Raw genomic sequence first — 20809 nt, 5'->3', positions numbered from 1 at the left:
GTTGTTATTGTTGTTGTTGTTGTTGTATTATTGTTATTTATAATTTATACAACTAACCTCCATGTGGTTCGACCCCGGTCTTGTCAGGTTATTTATTACTTCGACACTCCTGCATTTGGGAGAAGACATCAATTTTTTAGTCGTGTTAGAATTCAAACCTATCTTATATAATGAACAAGCATATAAAGTAACAGAAAAAAAGTGAGTTTAAAATTATGTCCCCAGTTTCCTTTCACTAGTGACAAGAATTTATAGAATATATGCAAGCCTGTCTCGTACCCATCTCCATCGTCATCTTTCCATGCAGTCATCAACAAGAAAACAGGCTAAACATTAGTCGATAAAAATAATAAAAAGATAGATCTAATGAATAAAATAACCTACTTGATTACTAAAACTTACTATATATCATTTAAATGTGCACGGGCATCCATTTTAAAATCTTAAGCAATTATACAAAAAGACTTATAATTGTGATAAGACCATATTAGACATTAGAAAAAACAAATCTGAGATTATTCAGCACTACCCTCATATTAACTGTAAACAAAACCACTTAGCACACGATGCTAGACCCAACAAAAAATAAATGATATTAACACGTTTGTACAGAATTACAACAAGAGCACAAGAAACCAATAACTTTTGGATAATGTGTCACAACATCTTGCTAAAGGTTTAAAATACTAATGTGAAACAACTAATGGAAATACAAAAAAACAGGTTTCTCCTTCTATGGCACAACTTATTGTTCTCTTTATGATGGTAGCTCTAGGTTACCATTTATTATTGGCATGATCAGATCCATCTACTAAAATCTAATTCTCTAAACACTAGAGGCAGAATGATTAAAAGTTTCTCTTGTCTAAAAAGATGTTTCTTCGACTAAAAAAGACAAATTTACTAAAATCACTTTTTTCACTAAAAAATGTACTTGGAGTAGATTACAAATGCCATTCCCCTTTAACCAACATGGCAATTCTGTCGTTCAATATACTTGCATCTTACAATAATGATCCCTCCAACAAAAAATTATTTTGATCAAATAAATAAAATAAATAACTCTAATATAAATGGCCAAGAGACATCATCTACTCTTGGCTTTAAGAAGCATCCGCCTGGGCTGAAACTTCTGGACAACCTGTTTGGTGATCATAAGAGATATCTATATAATTACCTTATGTAGAGTGGACAGAAGGACAATAAATCTCAGAGTTTTGCCAGGTACTTTAAAAGCATTTTAAAAGCCACAAGTCAAATTTAAAAGTTAATCTAATCAGTATAATAAAAGTTGACAACCATATATTGAGTGCAAGAACACAGTGTAGTTCTTTAGATTATTAACATTTGCATCATCAAACTCAATAAGAAACCATGAATTATATGATGATGATAGCTAAGAAAAAATAAGAAAAATAACAAATGAATAGAAAAATCAGCAAGCACAAGTATATTGACAGCTTAAGAACAGGCTAAACATATAGCAGAATAGAAGCCTTTCCACCTAGAACATCTTTTGCTTCAAGCAATACAGGCTTATGGCATGTATCTGCCAAATATTTTCTAGTAGATAAACCAACCAAACTTGAAACAATAAGGAATCACATATTAACAATAAACAATTTTTTTATTCTAGAATTACACAATCTCTTAAGGATATATATATAAAATTTATGAAATTATGAGCTTCAATATTATTAAATACGAGGAGACTATGACAATGAAATTTTTTATATATAAATGAAAGTCTAAATTATTAACCCATAAAGTTTTCTCATCCAAAAAGAAGGATAAAGTTTCATCATTTGCACCAGCAATGACAACCTTTAATGGTTTAGATAGACGCGGATAAGAGTGAAAGGATGAATATAATAAGGCAACTTTTAAGAAATTCACCGAATTATCAAAGTTTGGTTTTGGGTAGTCCACACAGATAACCTGCAACATAGGCAATATATCACATAAAATTTATATAAACAATAGAAAATTATATAATACCTTGTAATGTAAAAAAATACGCACCTGCAAAGAAGGGTAGATATGTTTCATCAGTCTTCTTCTAGCAGAAGTATTTCCAAAAAGGGATTTTCAAAGCATGACTTATTGATTCACTACCTCTAAAAGCTAGTGCATTATCTTAGTGAGAAAAAAACAGGATAAGCGCTACATCTCAAGGCAGTTTGAGAATCAAATGATTTACAGAACCAACCCAAATTCAATGCACTCATTTCTCCAAAACCAAATTCAATAGTAACAACAACCCTGCAAACAAACAAACAAATAGAAAAAAAGATGAAAAAAGATGGTAGGACAACAAAAACAATAAATTCAAGAAAGTCAATAAACGAAACCCATAATCCATGTTCTTACCTCTTTTTTTCCTTCTTGATAGAAAAAGCTCAAAATTCAATTTTTCATGTAATTTGAAACTAACTATGAAGAAAGTGATTCTTTGTATACCCAGTTTTGCTATAGCAAATTAGAAAGGCAGAGAGAGAAAGAGGCAGAGAGATAGGACAAGAAAGAAAAGGCAATTCCACTTACTCTTTGAAATGGAGAAGAAATTGGTCCAAACAAGAATGAGAGGGAGAGTTGGAGAAGCGACTAGATAGACAATACCTAGTGGAGCTAAAAAACGGTTGATGTACTTTTTGTCCGTAAAGTATTTAAAGTTTTGTTTAATTTGATAGTTGCTAGTGACATTGCTAGTCATTTGTGATGAAAGAGGAAGGGAGAATTTTTTTTTTTTCATTATATTTGGATAAATAAAAAGGAAAGTGGATGGAAAATAAATGTACTTTTCAAATGTAGAAAATAATATTTTCTAGAAAAATATCTTTAAAAGATAAAATGACTTAATTTTGTATTTTTTATGGGAAAATCTTTATGGGAACTTAAAGCATTTTACAGAGAGGTTTCAAAAATTAGTTGTAGAATTTTTTACTATTGTTTTTTATTGTCAAAAAAAGACCAATTTAGAATAAGATTGTAGATTACAAAAATCTCAATTTATATAATTACTTTTGATTGCTAAGTGTTTCAAGATAATTCTAATACTAACATCAATAGTTAATATTTATAAGATAAATAAATTATAAATGTTAAACTTGATTTGATTAGGTGAATTTAATCATGAAATTTAAGATTTGAAAATCAAATCAACTTGATTCAGGTTTTTAGTTGAACTTGCAATATATTAACTTAGTCAAAATTGGTTGTATGAGTGCGTATTTCGTATTATAACATAGAGTGCTTCTTGTTTAAAAACACATCAAAATAATTTATTTTATTCTTGATATCAACATATTAAAATCATTAAAATAATACTAAAAAAATATCAATTTAATATTTTTTTAAGGTTAAGTGCACTTTAGAAAAACACCTAAAGCCACTTCACTAAAGATTAATTTGATATTTATGTTTTTAGTGACTTAATTGATCTAACCGAATCAACAATAAAATTTAAAAAAAATTAAATTGACTATGATTGATTTAGAAGGTGTTTGAAAGAGTGATAACAATTACTTTTCAAAGTGTTTCTTAAAATAATATATATATTTTTATTTTTTAAATTATTTTTGATATTAGTATATTAAAAAAAATTAAAAAACTAATTTTAAATAAAAAATAAAAAATAATTTCTTTTAAAATGCTTTTAAAATATAAAAACCACGTGCTATTAGTTACTTCTGGATTAAATCATTAATCTAGGAAAAAATTAATCCCGCTATAAAATAAATTACCAAATAGTAAAATTAGAGAGAATTATGTCAGGTTTTAGAATTGAGGGTTTGTTTGGTCACCGTTAAAAATATTATATTGCATATTGCTGGAAATGTTAGGACACAAGAGTCCATCTCTACTTTCTTTTCTTACATTCTCCCTTTAAGGACGTGTTTGGATATTGAGAGTGCATATGAATCTTCAATTTGTTGATTTGTGATGCCATTGAGAATTTTTTTTTACAGCATTTTGAATTTATTTTTTGGGTTGTTCAGATTAGTTTAGAGAATTAAAATATAAAATTATTTTTAAATAAAATTTGATTAAAATTAATTTTAATTCTCTGAATTTGACCAAATGGTGTATTTGGAAAGAAAATCTCACTCAAGTATTTGGACTAATCAATTTTTTTAAAAAAAATGAAAATCCTCCATCAAATTGCACTCATAAGATTGGGATAAAAAATCCCACACTATAATTGTTTAGATTATTAGATGCTTCATAATTATTACTTTTCCTCGTATAAAGAATGAGATTCACCATAATAATTATTTTTATTTTATTTTTATGTGAATTTAAAAACTAGTAATTCTTTTATATTTTTTTTTATGCCTTAGTGAATTCACTTTTAAAAATTATTTTTAAAAATATAAGCTATTATAAAGTCAAAAGGACATAAACTTGTAAGCCATATTTGCAAGAAGCCCATTTAAAATGCAGATGATGCAATTAAAAATATTTATCTTTGAAAAAAATTAATTTTTTTTATTTTTTTTAAATTATTTTTTTATGTTTTTATATTATTTTAATATGCAGATATAAAAAAATAAATCTTTTAAAATATTATTTTAATATATTTTTAATTAAAAAATACTTTAAAAAATAACAGTTAATCATATAGTTTAATGTAAAAAAAATTTAAAAAATATTTTTTATTTAAAAATATATTAAAATAAATATTTTTCATTTATTTTTTTAACATTAACATAGTAATATAATATATATATATATATATTAATTTAATGCTTGCCAAATACAAACGGCCTCTTACGTGGATTCCTTTATGTACTTGTGGATTCAAATACCAACCAATAATATATTAACAAAAGCTAAAACATAAATGGGTTTCATTAAAAAAAAAAAAAAAGGTAATACATTTGGGAAAAAAAACTATGAAAAAAACTGTAAACTAAAAAATTTGAATCATAATTTCCTATAGTATAGTGAAGATGCCCTAAAAATAAGCCAAACCAAGCTAGCTCAAATTACTGGTTGCAAGCAGCTGCTTTGTTTTCCCAATCCCCAAATTTCTCAGCCTGCAAAAGGCTCATTGTGTTAAGACCTGAAGTTCAGCTTTCAAGGGAGCAAAGATGCCCAAGTTGCAAATGAATAAGCTGAAGAAATTCACCGAACAAGCTGTAGCAGGACTCTTTAGATAACTCATCTTCTTTCAATATGGGCCTCGTCAAACTCATATTCTTGGGTTATGTGTACACTGATATTTGCAGATTACTACTTTTGAGCCAGAAAAGTTTTGGCCTTTGCGCCAGCCCTCACACAATGGTAGATGGCTATGAACTTCAACTAGAATGGGAACGTCACAGATTATTTGACTTAGAAGTGGGCTTCACCTAGACTTTATCAGTCTCAGCTTTTATCTAGAAAGAAAAGCCTTTTTCATATTTCTACACATTGCAGGTTTGCTTGCATGTTTCAAAAGCTGGTGTCAAAGGATAGACTATTGGTAGTAATTACTGATATATTGGAGAAACAGGAAAGCAAAGGCCGTCCTCCTGGTCTAAACGCACTGAACCTAATTGTTTGTCTACAAGCGCAGATTGCTTGAGGTGAAAATGGAACAAGAAGATGGAGTCCATGTCCATACATGAACTAAAATGTTAAAGTGAAATGCATCTGCAATTAAAAAAAGACTGCAGACAGCAGACAGATGCATGCAGACACTTTGCCGCCCCAAACAGGCAAGCGAAGAGAGAAGAACTTTTAAGAAAACGAGGAATGCAGTCAATAATTCAAAGAGAACAATCAAGAGTTGCTAAAGAGTATCGTTTCCTATGAAATCAGTCTACTAAATTGATATTGAACGAAATAGAGTGATTAAAGGGAAGTGTAAAAACCTAGAAATCAACTAGATTACCCTTGAAATCCATCAGGGCATTTCCTGAATCCATAAGAAATTAAGGCTCTGGAAATCCCCAAACATTGGCAAGGAAGAGACAACAGCAGTCCCTTTTGCGGGGCTCTTGTTTTTCTCCAGAAGACTGCTTTTATATTCTTGTTCTTCCACATTTTCATAGTGGTTTCAATTGAAAAAATAGGCTATGTCGTTAATTGTAGTGTAATAAAAATGGAGGATATTAAGGGAAAGGAGATTCTTGAAATTTAAAGCAACAAAGCAAAGGTTTCATGCCTTAATTAGGCCTCAAACTTGTCAAATTCCTTGGACATCATCCTACAGTAATACATTAAATGTAAGGTTTTCATTTAATAATAATTAAAAAAAAACTCAAGAATAAGTAAGATATATTTATCAATAAAACAAATTTATATATACATTTTCTTGTTATCCCGAGACATTTACCAATTCCAAGTTCACAAAAACCAAAGTAATTCCATTCATTTAAGAATAAAAAAAAAAAATATCGAGCCAACTGGTGTCAACTTAGCACTCATGCTATTTTCATTGTATTAATTAGCCATATGATGGAAAAGAAGAACCCACTCTAAAATGGCAGTCTTTACTGCATCAATTTCCATTTCTGAAAGCAGAAAGAAGAGAAAAAGGGAAAAAGTCTATCGATCAGAGGTCACTTTCTCTCTGAAAAGCAGCTAAGCTCGAAGGAAAACATGCATGCCTGTACCTTCCCTATAAATCAAGGGCTTGGAATGGTTTGGACTGGACTTCAGTAGGCTGAAGAATGACTGAGCCCTTTTCTTCTCTGGTCCAGAAACTAATCTTGAATTGTGCAAAAAGAAATTATTTTTTATTTACTTTAAATTAATATTTTTTAGTATTTTTAGATTATTGTAATTTATTGATGTTAAAATTAATTTTTAAAAAATAAAAATTATATTATTTTAATGTATTTCTGAATAAAAAACATTTTAAAAAATAACTATTATCACATTTCTAAATATTTATAAAATATTATACGGTAATGATAAGTGATTTTGAGTTTTTTTTTTTAATTTCAGCTATCAAACAATGAAATTGAACTTTATATGTGCATTTTAGTTATAAAATGAGGCATTTTGATTTCAACCATAAAACTCTGAAATTGAACTTTATATGTGCATTTTAGTTATAAAATGAGGCATTTTGATTTCAACCATAAAACTCTGAAATTGAACTTTATATGTGCATTTTAATTATAAAATGAGTTAATTTGGTATAAAATGTTTTCTTTTTTTTAATATTTTATGTTTAATGTAACAGATTTTATGTCAAGACATAAAGTTCTTTTAATAATTTATAACTTTCTAGGATATTTTAATGAGCATGGTCAGAGGTTATTTATTTATTTATTTGTATTATCTCTTAAGAAATGGGAGAAAAATTATTTACATTTTGCTACAACGAGGAGCAAGGCAAGGGCACCAACCCCAAGCAACCAAGGAGGGAAAAGTCAAACATTTATAAAAACAAATACATGGCAACCTTGAGGGTCTCCACTCGCCTTCCTCGCTTATTATTATTTTTATCCTTCGCCATTTTTTCTTAGCTCTTGTGCAGGCAAGGAAGAGGTGACTTTAGGATTAGATTAATGTGTATAATTACTAGCTAATAAACAAATATATAAATCAGCCACAAGAGCAGGGAGGGTTGCCGACTTGTCGGCTATATGCTTCCATGTAACAATCATCATCTTAGCCTTAACCCCTACGTAATATTCCCATGCAAAGGACAGCCCTCTTCGTCTTCTTTAATTTAATATATTCCATGAAATGAGATTATTTATTCAAGTTACAGTTATGCACAATCCATGTCTCCTCCTCCTCCTCCTCCTCCTCCGTTCTGCTTCGACTAAAAAAAATAAATAAAGCATGGAGAAGACATCATCAGGGTGGAGAAGTCGGTTGCTATTGGACGAATCGGGCAATTAATGCATAAAGAAATGATTAATTTACACAGCAGCAAGAAATATCGCACTTTTGGATTTCACATTTCAGATCTGCGACCTCTAATTATTGATGTAGTGTTCTTCACCGTGATATTAATTTAATTAATTTTCTTTTTTAAAAAAATATTTAGATTTTATGATCTTAATTTCATACTTTAAAAGTACAATATGTTAAGTTATTATAATTATAAAATACAATATATTTAAATATCACTTTTTTAAAACACAATAATTATAGAACATCAATATGAAATTTACCCCTCAATTATTTTTTCATTAATATTTGTTTTGCGATAAGGTGATTTTTTTTACTATTACATAAATATCTTTCAAGAATTGTGAGAAATTGTTTTGGTGATTGCATTTTGTTATACACAATAAATAAACTACATAACCTTTGGACAATGCCTTCTGCAAGGGTATTTTTATATTTTATAGAATAGTTGAATTATTACATTACCCTTATAATTTGAAATTTTTAGTCTTACCTTTAGTAGCTTAATTGTAATTTTGTCATGGCTTATTTGTTAATATTGTTTAATCCTAAGGGATTTTTTTGCACAAAAAATAATAAAAAAATAATTGAAATTTGTCTCACACGTGTCAGTCACTCCACCACATTCTAAGAGCGCGTGCAGCTTGCTCCAACAGTTAGAACCATAATTCCAATAAATTATTTGATTTGTCTCGGTGTCCTTTTCCTCTTTGAATAACACGTGTATGGTGATTCGATATAGTTTAACTCAAAATTAATTTTCTTTTCCTTCTTTTTTTTAAAATTGTATGCTGGCTATGCAAAATTTCATATCAACCCTTCAGTTTATGTTTTCTTTTGATTCGGTCCATCTTCTCTTATTTTCACTTATTTTATTTGCGTTGATTATTTTTAATTTAATTTTATTTTTTATTTCATTCCTAGTCATTTTATTTTTAATTTATTTTTAAATTCGCTCATCATTCTTTTAATTTATATTTGTTTTGTTTTGAATCATTTTCTTGATTAATTTGTTTTTATCCAATTCCACCCCCAGACATTTATTTTCATTTAATCTCTATGTTAAATCTGGTCCTAATTCTTTTAATTGATATTTTTTAACCATTTTCTTAATGAATTTATTTTTTACAATTCCATCCCTATACTTTAATTTCATTTTATTTTTTCCGAAACATTTAATTTCATTTTATTTTTATATTAAATTTAGTCCTATTTTTTAAATTGCTATTTTTTTTGTTTTTATTGACTTTTTTTTCTCAATATCATCTCTCAAATGTTTATTTGATTAAGAATTTTGTTTCTTTGTTTTGTTTGGATTTATATTTAATGGGGTCATCTCAATCTTTTATTTTTTTTAAAGCAGTTTTTTATATTTTTTTCATGGTGTTTTTTCACTTTTTTATTTATAAAATCATCTTAATTTCATATCCTAAATCATGTGTTTGATTTAGTGACCCGGTTTGATTGTTGGGTTTGCTTGAGATTTTTTTTGTTATTTTTTTCTTTGATAAGTTTTTTAAATTTATATTTTTAAATTAGTTTATAATAATCATGTATCAAATTTTTAACTCTTTTTTTTTATTTGGTTAGGTTAGTATTTGGTTATTTAATAATCCAATTAGGCTTGAATATGCTTTTTTTCTTGTATTTTTTGTTAGTTTATTTATTTTTGTCATGTTTTTCATAAATATTTAAATTGTTAATTTAACTAATAGCACGAGATTTGAATTTTTCTTAATCTACCACTTTTTTTGTATTAAAAATAAAATTTATTCGGTCCTCGGCGACAACATGTCTAGTAATTTTCTACCCATCATTAACCATCCTGCTCCATATGATTTCTTTCAAGCTGTGGTTGGAAGACAGAATTAATTAACATTAAACCGAGCACAAACGATAAATAACAACTACAAAGTGTCAGATATATTAGTTTTTATTGGGGATTAAAAAAAAATTCATCTCGAAACTTGAACCCATTGACCAATTGAGAAGCAAAACTTGGCCCCGAGGAGTATTAAAATTTTGGTCAAAATAGTAGAAGAAGATGCATATGAATGTGTGTCCTCAATGATTGAAGGTCACGTTAGTTCTAAGATGTGTAAAATTTTATTCAGCCTCCCTTGCCGACATTGAGTGCATTGAGAAGCATCTTTCGTGTTTCAAAGAAGTTGATACTTGTATTTTATGAATTATTAGCATTTGGAAAGAGAGAGAGAGATACTTTGATCGAGTGTTGTGTTGTTTGTCTTCAATTTTCTTGTGTTTAAGTGTTATTTTATATGGTTGCATTCATGAATGAATTGAGAGTTTAAAGAGCTTCTAAAGATAGAATTTAGAGTTTTTTTCAAGCATGTTATGTAGTAATACCTTGAAAATTAATTTTTAAAGTTCAAGAAAAGTTTTAAAAATTTATAAATTAAAATCGCTGATGATTCTCTAGAACATAGATGTTAGATTTAGATCAAAGAAAAATATCTTGCAAACTAATTTTAAAAATTTATAAAGAATTTTAATTGTTTAAAATATTTATATGTTAAAACTGCCCTATTTACTCTCTAGAATATAATTGTCAAGCTCGGTTCAAAGATTAATTAAAAAAATATAAATTGTTTAGTCTACTCGTGAATCACCCGGGTTGACATAAGTTAATCATTTTTATTTAAAAAATATCATTTTAATTTAATTTTTTGAAAATTTTGTTTGACTAAGTTGAGTTTGAGCCGAGTTTAGTTAAGTTAATTTGTTTGGATCAACTATTTTTGAGTTAATATCTTTTTTTATTTAATTTAAAACTTGATCTGAATTAGGCTTCAGATTAAAAACTTTTTAAATCAACTCGTAAAACCAAACTAAACTTAATAACTATATTCTAGAATTGTGGTTACATTTTATGGTAAAAACCATGAACAAAGGAAGTGGAAGAGATAACATCAATTAGGTGTAGCTCTATTTCAATCCTTCCTTGATTTTAAAATAGGGGAAAGAAAATTTCCTTTTTCTTTTCCCATCATTTTAGAAGGAAAAAAAGGTTTAACTAAAATTAAACATGATGAGCTTTTTTATTTTATTTTTTATTAAATTACTCAATGCATTCCTTTTTTTATCTCTTTACCAGAAGCAACCAAAATTGATTTTCAATCATTTTAGAAAATTTAAATGATTTTATTAATTAAATAATAAGGTAATAAAAGAATATCTTAAATGAATGAAAAAGATGATATAATCAAGTCTTCAAACTTCATGCAAAAATATAATGTTATGTTAAATTTATTCATAAAATATTCCAATTGGCTAAAATAATAAGCTTAAAATGCATTCTTTTAACAATTTTAAGGTAAGTAGGTAGGTAGCTAACTAGGTAGCTTTTTGATGATATGTCTGGAATGATTAATTAATTGATAAGCTATCTGAATGGATTTGTTTGTTTAGTAACGAAGGGTATTAATTAGGCATGTAACTAGCTAGGAGTATCATTTTTAAACATGGCCTGACTCAGTAAATTAATTTGATATCCTGCAAATCCGATTAGACTAAAAAAGAAATAAATAAGATTAATCTATTAAATTCATGACCTAAGTCTTAGACCGAGTCATAGATCAAACCGTAATCAAATTAAAGAAATTCGATAATGTGAAACCACCTTGCCTAAATATAAAAACTAAACTCCTTGTAGATATATAGGGTTATTTTGCCCATGTATAAATGCATTTAACTATCTAATTAGTAGAAAAACACCTTATCTAAACATAAAGGTTATATCCCTCCATACATAATAAGCCACCTTTCTAGGTTTAAAACCCACCCATGTTGCTAAACCTCTTTTTAAAAAAGTTCTCTCTATGATTACATGTCTCCCTTTAAAAAGACCTGTCTACTTGTCCTTTTTTAATGAATTTTCCATGCAACTCCTTTCATAAGACCTGATAATGTCTCTTTTTTATAAGGCCAAACATTTTATTTCCCCTTGATGGAATAGTTGTTCATTCCTTCATAGAAGACTAGTCATCCGAGTATTCAAACTTATTAGTCATTCTTCATGGATGAATTAGTCATGCATTCTCTTAGACTGACTTTACATCTCTCTTTAGTAGACTAATTATACATCCCTTTAATGGATAAGTTACATATCCTCACCTTTACAAAATGACTTTATATTTTCTTTTGTTGGATAGGTCACTTCCCTCTACATAAGACCAAACATGCATCACTTCTAAATGAAATGGTCATGCATCCCTTCTTGAGTATTTATACTTTTAATCATAAATTATAACTACTTGGAAGCATTAGTATGTTTGGATGTATGGGTGACACATTCTCACTAGATAGATTAAAATATATATATATATATATATATATATATATATATATATAACACATGTCATTAATGTTATCACTTGTTTAGAACGCATGGCATCTTCTGATTGGCTATATGGTTGCTCTGCGAAAAGCAAAACCTCTATTTTGGAGATCCACTTTATAGTAATCTCATTTGTTTATTGAGATTATGTTCCATAATAAAAGCATATAAACTTAAAACTATATAAAATTCATTGAGTTTTCTTTATTTTGTAGGTTTTTCTCTACACAAGAACCTTAATTTATCTATAATTACAATCCACTTCAACATAAAAATAGCACATATTTAGTAAAAGGTTTTCCCATGACATCATTACCATAAAAGTCAACCTTCTCCATAAATGTGTGGTTACAATATACCAATGAATAAAGACACCATAATCTAATATAAACGGTTATCACAATAAAATTTAAGTCATTTTAAAACATCATCTTGAAAAGCATATTGGTTAATCATCTAGCCAAGAACATTTAACGTCTATTTTTTCCTGATTGATTCTCATTACTTAAAATCATATGCAAAGCTTTATCCTCTCAAATTATATTTTACAATAAAATCATCTTATCTTAAACTAAATGAACCTTATTTTTAAATATAGAGTAATTAATGACGGGTGAAACCTGAGTTCTTTTACGAAACTTACCATATTGGATTTAGAGTGTTTATAGGGTCCAATAAGACAATACTCATAGATAAAAGGGTTTATTGATATTTTAGAAAGATAGTTTTTAACTATTTTTATTAAAAAATAAAAAACAAAATGACACATCATAGGAAACTTAGTGAAATGTATGATATGTGAAGCTTTTAATACTGGGGGTATGGAATACTTGATTACTTGAAACTTTGATTTTTCTTATCATAAATAAATAATATCTAATAAATATGAAGTAGTCCAATCTTATCAATTTATGTAATGTGAGTTAAAAATTATTTATAAAGGGCTAGGTTAACATAATTATCATTTTTTTTCAACTTAGTCCTTAGAAGAGTTCTTTCTATAGATATATTAGTATAGATAATATAATTTTAACTCATGAAGTAATACATCTTATTAAAAGATATTAAAAAAATTGGTTTACTTACTCTTAATATTGACTAGAGTAAGGTATATGATAGGGTTGATTAGAGATTTTTATAGTAAATATTGATTGATTTTAGGTTTTCTCAAAAGTTTATTTAGCTTATTATGTTTTGTATCTCAAGTTCTTCTATGTTGATCACTTGAAAAGGTTCCCGAATTCTATTTTTTTCAATTTAAATAGGGCCTTTATCATGGTAATTCAATCTCTCCCAACTTATTTGTCATTTGTATTGAGATTTTATTATTTTTTATTGAAAACAAGGTTATAGCTATCTTAAGGAAACATGTCTCAACCTCACAAGGTGGTAAAACCATTTTTCATTATTATTTATTAATTGTATGATCTTTTTCTCTAATGTTGCAAAAAGAAAAACATTGTTAGGTTATTAAAAATACTTGCTAGCTCAGGATTATTAAAGGGTGTTTGGATGGAAGGTAACTTGTGCTTTTTTAAGTAAAAAGCATGTTTTTATAGCTTTTAAAGGTGTGATTTATGCTTAAAAGGTATTGTACCTTTGATAAAAAACCACCACACCTTCAAACTAAACACACTTTAGCGAATGATGCTAAAACAATAATTTTTATCTTACTAATTTTTTTTTATAAATATAAAAAAGAGTTATGTAAAAGATTTATTTTTTCTTTCCCTTCGAATATAGAAAGTTATTTGAATGTCCCTCTTCATGTTAAAAGAAGTAGAAAATCTCTTAAATATATTATAACAAAGTGCATAACTGACTTGCTAGGTGAAAATCCAAACTCTTAAATAAACATAGAAATGTACTTTAGTAAAATTAATGTTATTTGTTGTTCCATTTTATATTATACAATTAATATGTTTACCTTCAACAATATATATTGCTTTTAATAAGATTGTTTTCTTTGAGACTTTTTTGATAAAGCAAATGCATCTACTTATTCTTTTGGGAGGTAATGTGATGGGTTGTGTCTTAATGTGGCGAGGGATAATAACATTGCTTTGTTGAGTTAAAAAAAAAAGGCTTAACTCTTTAAACTTATTCTTTTGGGACATAATATCCTCTTTTTAGAATTGAATTGGTCTTTTCATGAGATATCTCTTATGCTAAAGTACGTAGATATTTTTTATAGGCTTCATGTTTCTTACAACACAAGTCTTTTATTAAAATAAAAAGACTTTTTAATGCTTCAATTAATAAATACATAAAAAGAAAATAATGTACATAAAGATAAACAATGTTAGGAGTAGAAAAAAAATATGTAAAAGAAATAAGAGTAATATGAGTTGTGAATAACTTCTACTTAGCTTTTTATTTTACTTTGTGATTAGAATTATTTATAAACCTTGATTACTCTAGCTTATCTCAAGGTGAGTGGTGTTGTAAATACTTTATAGGGTATAGAGTGTTTGTTGTGCTTATGCAAAGTATAGGTGCATCAATGAAGGGGCTAGTTGTGCTTGCATGGAGAATTTGTATGTTCAAGGTGTGTGTATTAGTTAGTATGCCACTCCCTTTTTCTTCGTCAATGGATTTGGGTTGCCTGGTGCCGGTTCTGCTTTGGAATATAAAGTTTGGAGAAGCATTATCGATCCGTTGGTTGGTGCAAAGTAGTCAGAGCATCAAATCAATCTTCCACATTTCATTCCATGAAGGAAATTGTCTGCAAGACCTCAGGCACCTTGTTTTATGCTTCGTATAGAAGAAAGAATCGACACAGTACTACATGGTGTTAACACCTGTATCTCTCTGCTTGTAATTGCTAATGATATTACAATAAAACGTTTTTATTTCTACTTGACTGAAAGCAAGAGCATCTTCCAACCACACTTCTAGATCCAGGTTAAGGAGACCATACACCTCTTTGTTCATTGTTTCAATCCTAGCGCTTTATTTTGCAACCATTCAAGGCATGAGCGTCTGATCATGCACCAATCAGACGCTCTACCCTCTGAAAATCTATCTCATGGCTTATTGTAGAGTTTCGTGTAAAATCCAATTGCAAGTGAGCTTTCTTTGAGGGGAAGGCAGCTGTCATTGTAGACTATTCTTCTTCCTCTGTTATGGGTCTTTTGTGCTCAAACTCGCAAGAGTATATCTTTTTGGTGTGCTAGAATGTAAATAACCAGTTTAACATAGAAACAAATAAAGAGTTTGTTTAGAGGTGATATATTGTTTCTAAGTTGTTTATTTATTTCATATGAAAATAACACCTCACTGGTATAATTAAGTTTTTTGAACCTCTAAAACATGTCTTTGTATTTATGTTGGTAACATATTTATTAGACTTGAAATATTATGTATATTAACATTCTGATTAACACAAACTATATAATTATTAATGAAATAATTATATTTTAATTTAAACTGAATAATTATCAAAATCAAAAAAATTAATTTAAAAATAAATTAATCTTTAAGTTCTAAGTGCTATTTTTTGATATTATAAATATCAATATAATAGCAATAAAAAATCTACTAGGAGAACTCATTCACTATGACTTCCAATACAATAAAAATTCACATTTATAAACATTAAAAAAGTGTACTTTTTCTAATTATAAATAAATAAATAAATTTATTTATTTATTTATATAGGTATCTATGTCAGCTTGCGTGCACCACGACTAATTCCATGGTCCACTTAATACTCTGTAAACCTAATAAGCATGTAAAGTACTGCGAGGTGACAGACAAGCACATGAGAACTCGAACTCAGGAGCAGCGGAAGGAGACAAGTCCATCTGATAAAAAATGTTTTTTATTTAAAAATATAATCAATTTTATTTTTGTTTTTAAAATTAGCATATCAAAACTTTTAAAAGAAATTAAAATATTAATTTTATATTTTTTTAAATGAAACATGTTTTTAAAATACACAAAAAGACGCAGAAATTAGTGTATTCTTACATAATTGATTGATATAAAACTCGACTGGGATGAGTTTACAGCGGACGGCTACAAGATTAATCTATGTATCGTACTGGGGTTGGATGTATAGCTATGCTTTAAGAAATACAGTAACCTCGAAATCATAATGTTTTCAATAATTTCTTCTTTTTTATATAGAAAAAAGGTCAAACAGACATTGCCTTTATCTTTCTTGCTTCCTCTCCACTTTCCTCCACACGCACTCTACTTTTCTCTCTGCTTTTTGGAGCTCATCCACACCGCATTCTTTCTCCCTGCCACTTTTTTTTTGTTTCTCTGTTATTTTTCCATACTTCTGAATTGAGTAACCTTCAAGAACTCTTCTTATCATCATTACATGTCCTTTTAACTCCAATCTACTTTCACCTTCGCTTCTTTATATGTCCGAAAGCATAGCAACACACCTCCCTTAAGATAGATTTTTTTGTTTTGTTTTGTCAGGCAAATTAGTTTCCACTCCTCTGTAAGTTTTCTTTCTTGGTTCTTAGTTTTGACTCTAATTCTTCATCTGGGTCCTCTAAACTTTTCTGGGATTCCCTTCAGTTTCCCCTCTCTTGCTGTCAAGATAATTGCTTCTTGTTTTCTTTCCTCTCATGGAAAAAGACAAGTTGTTTATGAGCGAGGGAGCCAACACAGCAGCAACCATTTGGAATTCTTGCAGTTTTGGAATGGAAATGCAAACCGATGAGCTGAATTGCGGTTCAGGGCAACTTGCCAATTGCTTTCTCAATCCCAACTGGGACAACTTATTGGATCAGAGCGATCCCTTTGAGTCTGCTTTGAGCTCCATTGTCTCATCTCCAGTGGCATCCAGTGCCAATGCCAGCGTTATTTCTAATGCTGGCGTTGGTGGTGACAGTGTTTTGATCAGAGAACTTATTGGAAGACTAGGAAACATTTGCAATTCCGGCGAGATGTCGCCACAATCCTACATTAACAACAATAACAACAGCACTAACACTTCTTGTTATAGTACCCCTTTGAATTCCCCTCCAAAGCTGAGTATTTCTTCACAGATGAGAGGAAACCTGCCAATTCTTGGAAACAGCTTAGTAAACCATCCAAGTTTAGCACCATTTCCTGCTGACCCTGGATTTGTAGAGAGGGCTGCTCGATATTCTTGCTTTGGAAGCAACAATCTTGGAGGCCTAAATGGACAATTCGGATTGAATGAATCGGAATTGATTAATAGGATGATGCCACGAGTAGAACCCGGTAAGCTGTCGAGAGTTTCGAGTAACAATTCAATGAAGGTCGCTGGATCGCAAGCAAATGTTCAAGAAAGCAATAAGAGCTCACCCCAGGATGGGAATTTGAATTCTGATAAGAAATTCAGTCGGTTGTCAAGACCGTCAACACCAGAGAATGGAGATTCCAGGGAGGAATCTTCATTGTCCGAGCAGATCCCGGGTGGGGAATTGAGCATGAAATCCCAGAATGATGCCAATTCCAGAAAAAGAAAATCAATTCCCAGAGGAAAAGCCAAAGAAACTCCCTCTCCCTCTGTTTCTGATGTCAAGGTAATGTACACAATTCTGTTTCTTTGTGCAGACCTCTGTTGAGATTTACTGCAGGAACTAATGATTGAGATTCATTTCTCAGGTTGCAGCTGGGAATGATGAATCGAGCGCCAAAAAAAGCAAATCAGAGGAAACTTATGGAAGTGACAAGGATTCAGCAAAGGCCATGGAAGAAGAAAATGGAAATCAGAAACAGAAAAAGAACAATTCAAACCCGCCAGAGCCACCAAAGGACTATATCCATGTCAGAGCCAGAAGGGGTCAGGCTACAGATAGCCACAGTCTTGCTGAAAGAGTACGGATTCATTAAACTTTGTTCTGTCATCTGTTTTTCGGACACTGATAGATTTGTATTAACATGTCCTTGAATTTTTTGCCCTTCTTGAATGGCCAGGTTAGGAGAGAAAAAATCAGCGAAAGAATGAAGTTTCTTCAGGATCTTGTTCCTGGATGCAATAAGGTGTTTATAACATGCTAAATTTGGGGGGTTTTATTTATTTATTGTAAAGCACTTTTCCCGCAATTAAATTATAGAAAAAAGATGGGGTGAATTCTTCTAAATTTTGGCTTGAATGTTGTTGATTTGCAGGTTACTGGGAAAGCAGTGATGCTTGATGAGATTATAAACTATGTGCAGTCATTGCAGCGCCAGGTTGAGGTAATATTCAAGTCTGCATAATTCCCTCCTTAAATTTAATGTTTACTTGGTTAATTTCTGATTGGATTTTATCACTTGCTGATGCTATTTGCAGTTTCTGTCAATGAAGTTGGCAACTGTGAACCCGAAGATGGAAATTAACATGGAAACTTTCTTGTCCAAGGAGGTAAGCTGATCTTTCAACCTGTTCTGTGTCAGTGACAACCAGTCTGAACTTTCATGTCTAATGATAACTGCATTCAATTCATGTTGCAGATTTTCCAATCCCGTGGATCCATGCCTCATGGTCTTTATCCATTAGATTCCTCGACGCCGGCATTCCCTTACGGTTACCAATCCCAGCAAGGGTTAGCCCTACAAGATGGCATGTCCAGGAATGCAGAATCCCAGTTCTCTATGAACCCACTAAATGCTGCCTTGCGGCGAAGCTCGAGCATGCAGTTGCCTGCCCTTGATGGCTTTGCTGATGCTTCTCATCAGGTAATCCATAAGGAAACATTGCTGATAATCCCCATGCATTTTGGATGGTCTACACCTGCATGTTCTCATCACAGCTAGAATTTTATTCTTCAGGCCTCAGCAATGTGGCAAGATGATCTTCAAAGTGTTGTGCAGATGGGATATGGTCAGAATCAGCAGCAGGACTTTCAAGGTAAGCAGAATTTCAAGAAGTCTGGTTAAGTATCAAGTTTTGGTAGCTTCATAGTCCAAAAAACTGAAACCCATAAATTGTATGATGCAGGCTCGGTGCCACCAACTCAGATGAAAATTGAGCTATCATTTAACCAATAAACAGTCATTGATTCCACTGAGGCTCCCCTCCCCAGAGAGAGAGGCCTGCCTCAGAATGTACAGCCAGGTTCCAGTTTGCAACATCACTCTTTAGCAAGGAGAAAGACAACTTACTCATCATCTATATATTTACATATATATGTGTTTTTTCAGTGATTTAAGCAACTGATTCTTTGTAGAGTTCTTATATAGAACTCCTTACAATGTAAAATCTAGAACTAATTGCAGTCCTTTGTGCTATCCAACTATTTATTCTACAATATAGCCTATAATTACATTTAATGTGTAACAAATTAAGGTGTGTTGGAGGTTTGAGAGGTTTTTTTTTTTTTCTTTGTAAGCTTTTATTTTCTTCTCCAACTTTGTGTATTATACCTTACCATTGAGAAATATTATCAAATATTCATTCAGTTGGCACAAACTCCCACCAAGCCTTGCCTCGCTTGGTAGGTGGGATCTGAATCCGGCTCGGGATAGGTTTTATAAAGATTTGGAGGAGTTTTCGATCCAATCAAAACCCTTTTAACTTCTTAAAAAAAATTATTTTTTTCAAGACCATGTTGTTGTTTTTATATTGACTATTCATTTCTTCTTTAATAATACTTCTTCTCAACCTACTATAGGTAATATATATCTCACATGTTTGAACTTTGAAGAGTTAATTATAGCTTAGTGTTTAACAAAATTAATCAATTAGTTCTTTATGGTTTCAAAAATTATTATTATTTAATCTTTATATTTTAATATTTGTTAACAAATCAGTCCTTTTGTCAATTTCATTTTATTCTAAAAAATTATTATTTATTCCCTATGTTTTAATATTATAAGGACTAATCATTCTCTCATTAAACTACAAGCACTAGTTTATAATTATCTCATATTTGAAGTAGTTGCAGGACTCCCAAATTTAGATAACTTTTTTCTCAATTTTCTCATCAACCAAACAAAAATAGCTTAGGTTATTAAAACCGGTTAAATTAGATTAAATTCGGTTAAAAATTCATCAATTTTTTTTTAAAAAATTAAAATAATACTGTTTTGATTTAAAATGAATAAATTAAACTATCTTATTAATGATTTAGACCTCATTCCATGTCAATTGGGGACATTATGTTTAATAACCATGCTTAAAACAGTATAAAGATAAGAAACTTGTATGACATTGCTTTCAGATTTAGCTGGAAAAATATTCGATGGGTGGGATCTGGTCCTGCTAGGAGATGATGAAATTATTATTATTACAAAATTGCGTAACTTAAGGGGAGATATATTCTTACTTGTTTAAGTGGCTGTTAAGTGGGGACAAATGGTCTCTTAAGTCCAAATTGATGATTAAGATTGATTTTAATTTTGTTAGCTAGAATCCAATGTCATTTTGGATTTCACTGTGCATCAAATTGATAGAAATCTTTATAGTAATAATAAATAATGTATAATAATAGATTGTGTTGTATACAAATGTTATTTTCAATATTGTATGTATAACTTTACATCTCAAAAGTGTTTTTAAAAAAATTAATTTTTTTATTTTAAATTAATATATTTTTTATATTTTTAAATTATTTTAATATACTGAACTCAAAAATAATTTTTAAATGATAAAAAATATTATTGATATATTTTTTAATAAAT

The 20809-nt window shown here is 29.6% G+C and overlaps 1 protein-coding gene and 1 pseudogene across 1 annotated transcript; one reads left to right on the top strand and one right to left on the bottom strand.

Moving 5' to 3' along the window:
- Positions 1-1398, bottom strand: part of LOC105138390 (phytoene dehydrogenase, chloroplastic/chromoplastic-like) — a 10387-nt pseudogene extending 8989 nt beyond the window's left edge.
- Positions 1399-16368: 14970 nt separating this feature from the next.
- LOC105138389 (transcription factor bHLH77-like) lies at positions 16369-19479 on the top strand. Its single transcript, XM_011044442.1, has 8 exons — positions 16369-17727; positions 17810-18022; positions 18122-18187; positions 18317-18385; positions 18480-18551; positions 18641-18865; positions 18959-19037; positions 19128-19479. The coding sequence occupies exons 1-8, from the start codon at positions 16801-16803 to the stop codon at positions 19175-19177; spliced, it is 1701 nt and encodes a 566-aa protein (XP_011042744.1). The 5' UTR covers positions 16369-16800; the 3' UTR covers positions 19178-19479.
- Positions 19480-20809: the final 1330 nt, after the last annotated feature.

Source organism: Populus euphratica, unplaced genomic scaffold, assembly GCF_000495115.2.
Source record: "Populus euphratica unplaced genomic scaffold, PopEup_1.0 scaffold102.1, whole genome shotgun sequence".
Taxonomy (NCBI): domain Eukaryota; kingdom Viridiplantae; phylum Streptophyta; class Magnoliopsida; order Malpighiales; family Salicaceae; genus Populus; species Populus euphratica.
The sequence above is the reverse complement of the archived record's forward strand: the minus strand, read 5'-3'. Positions and strand labels throughout refer to the sequence as shown.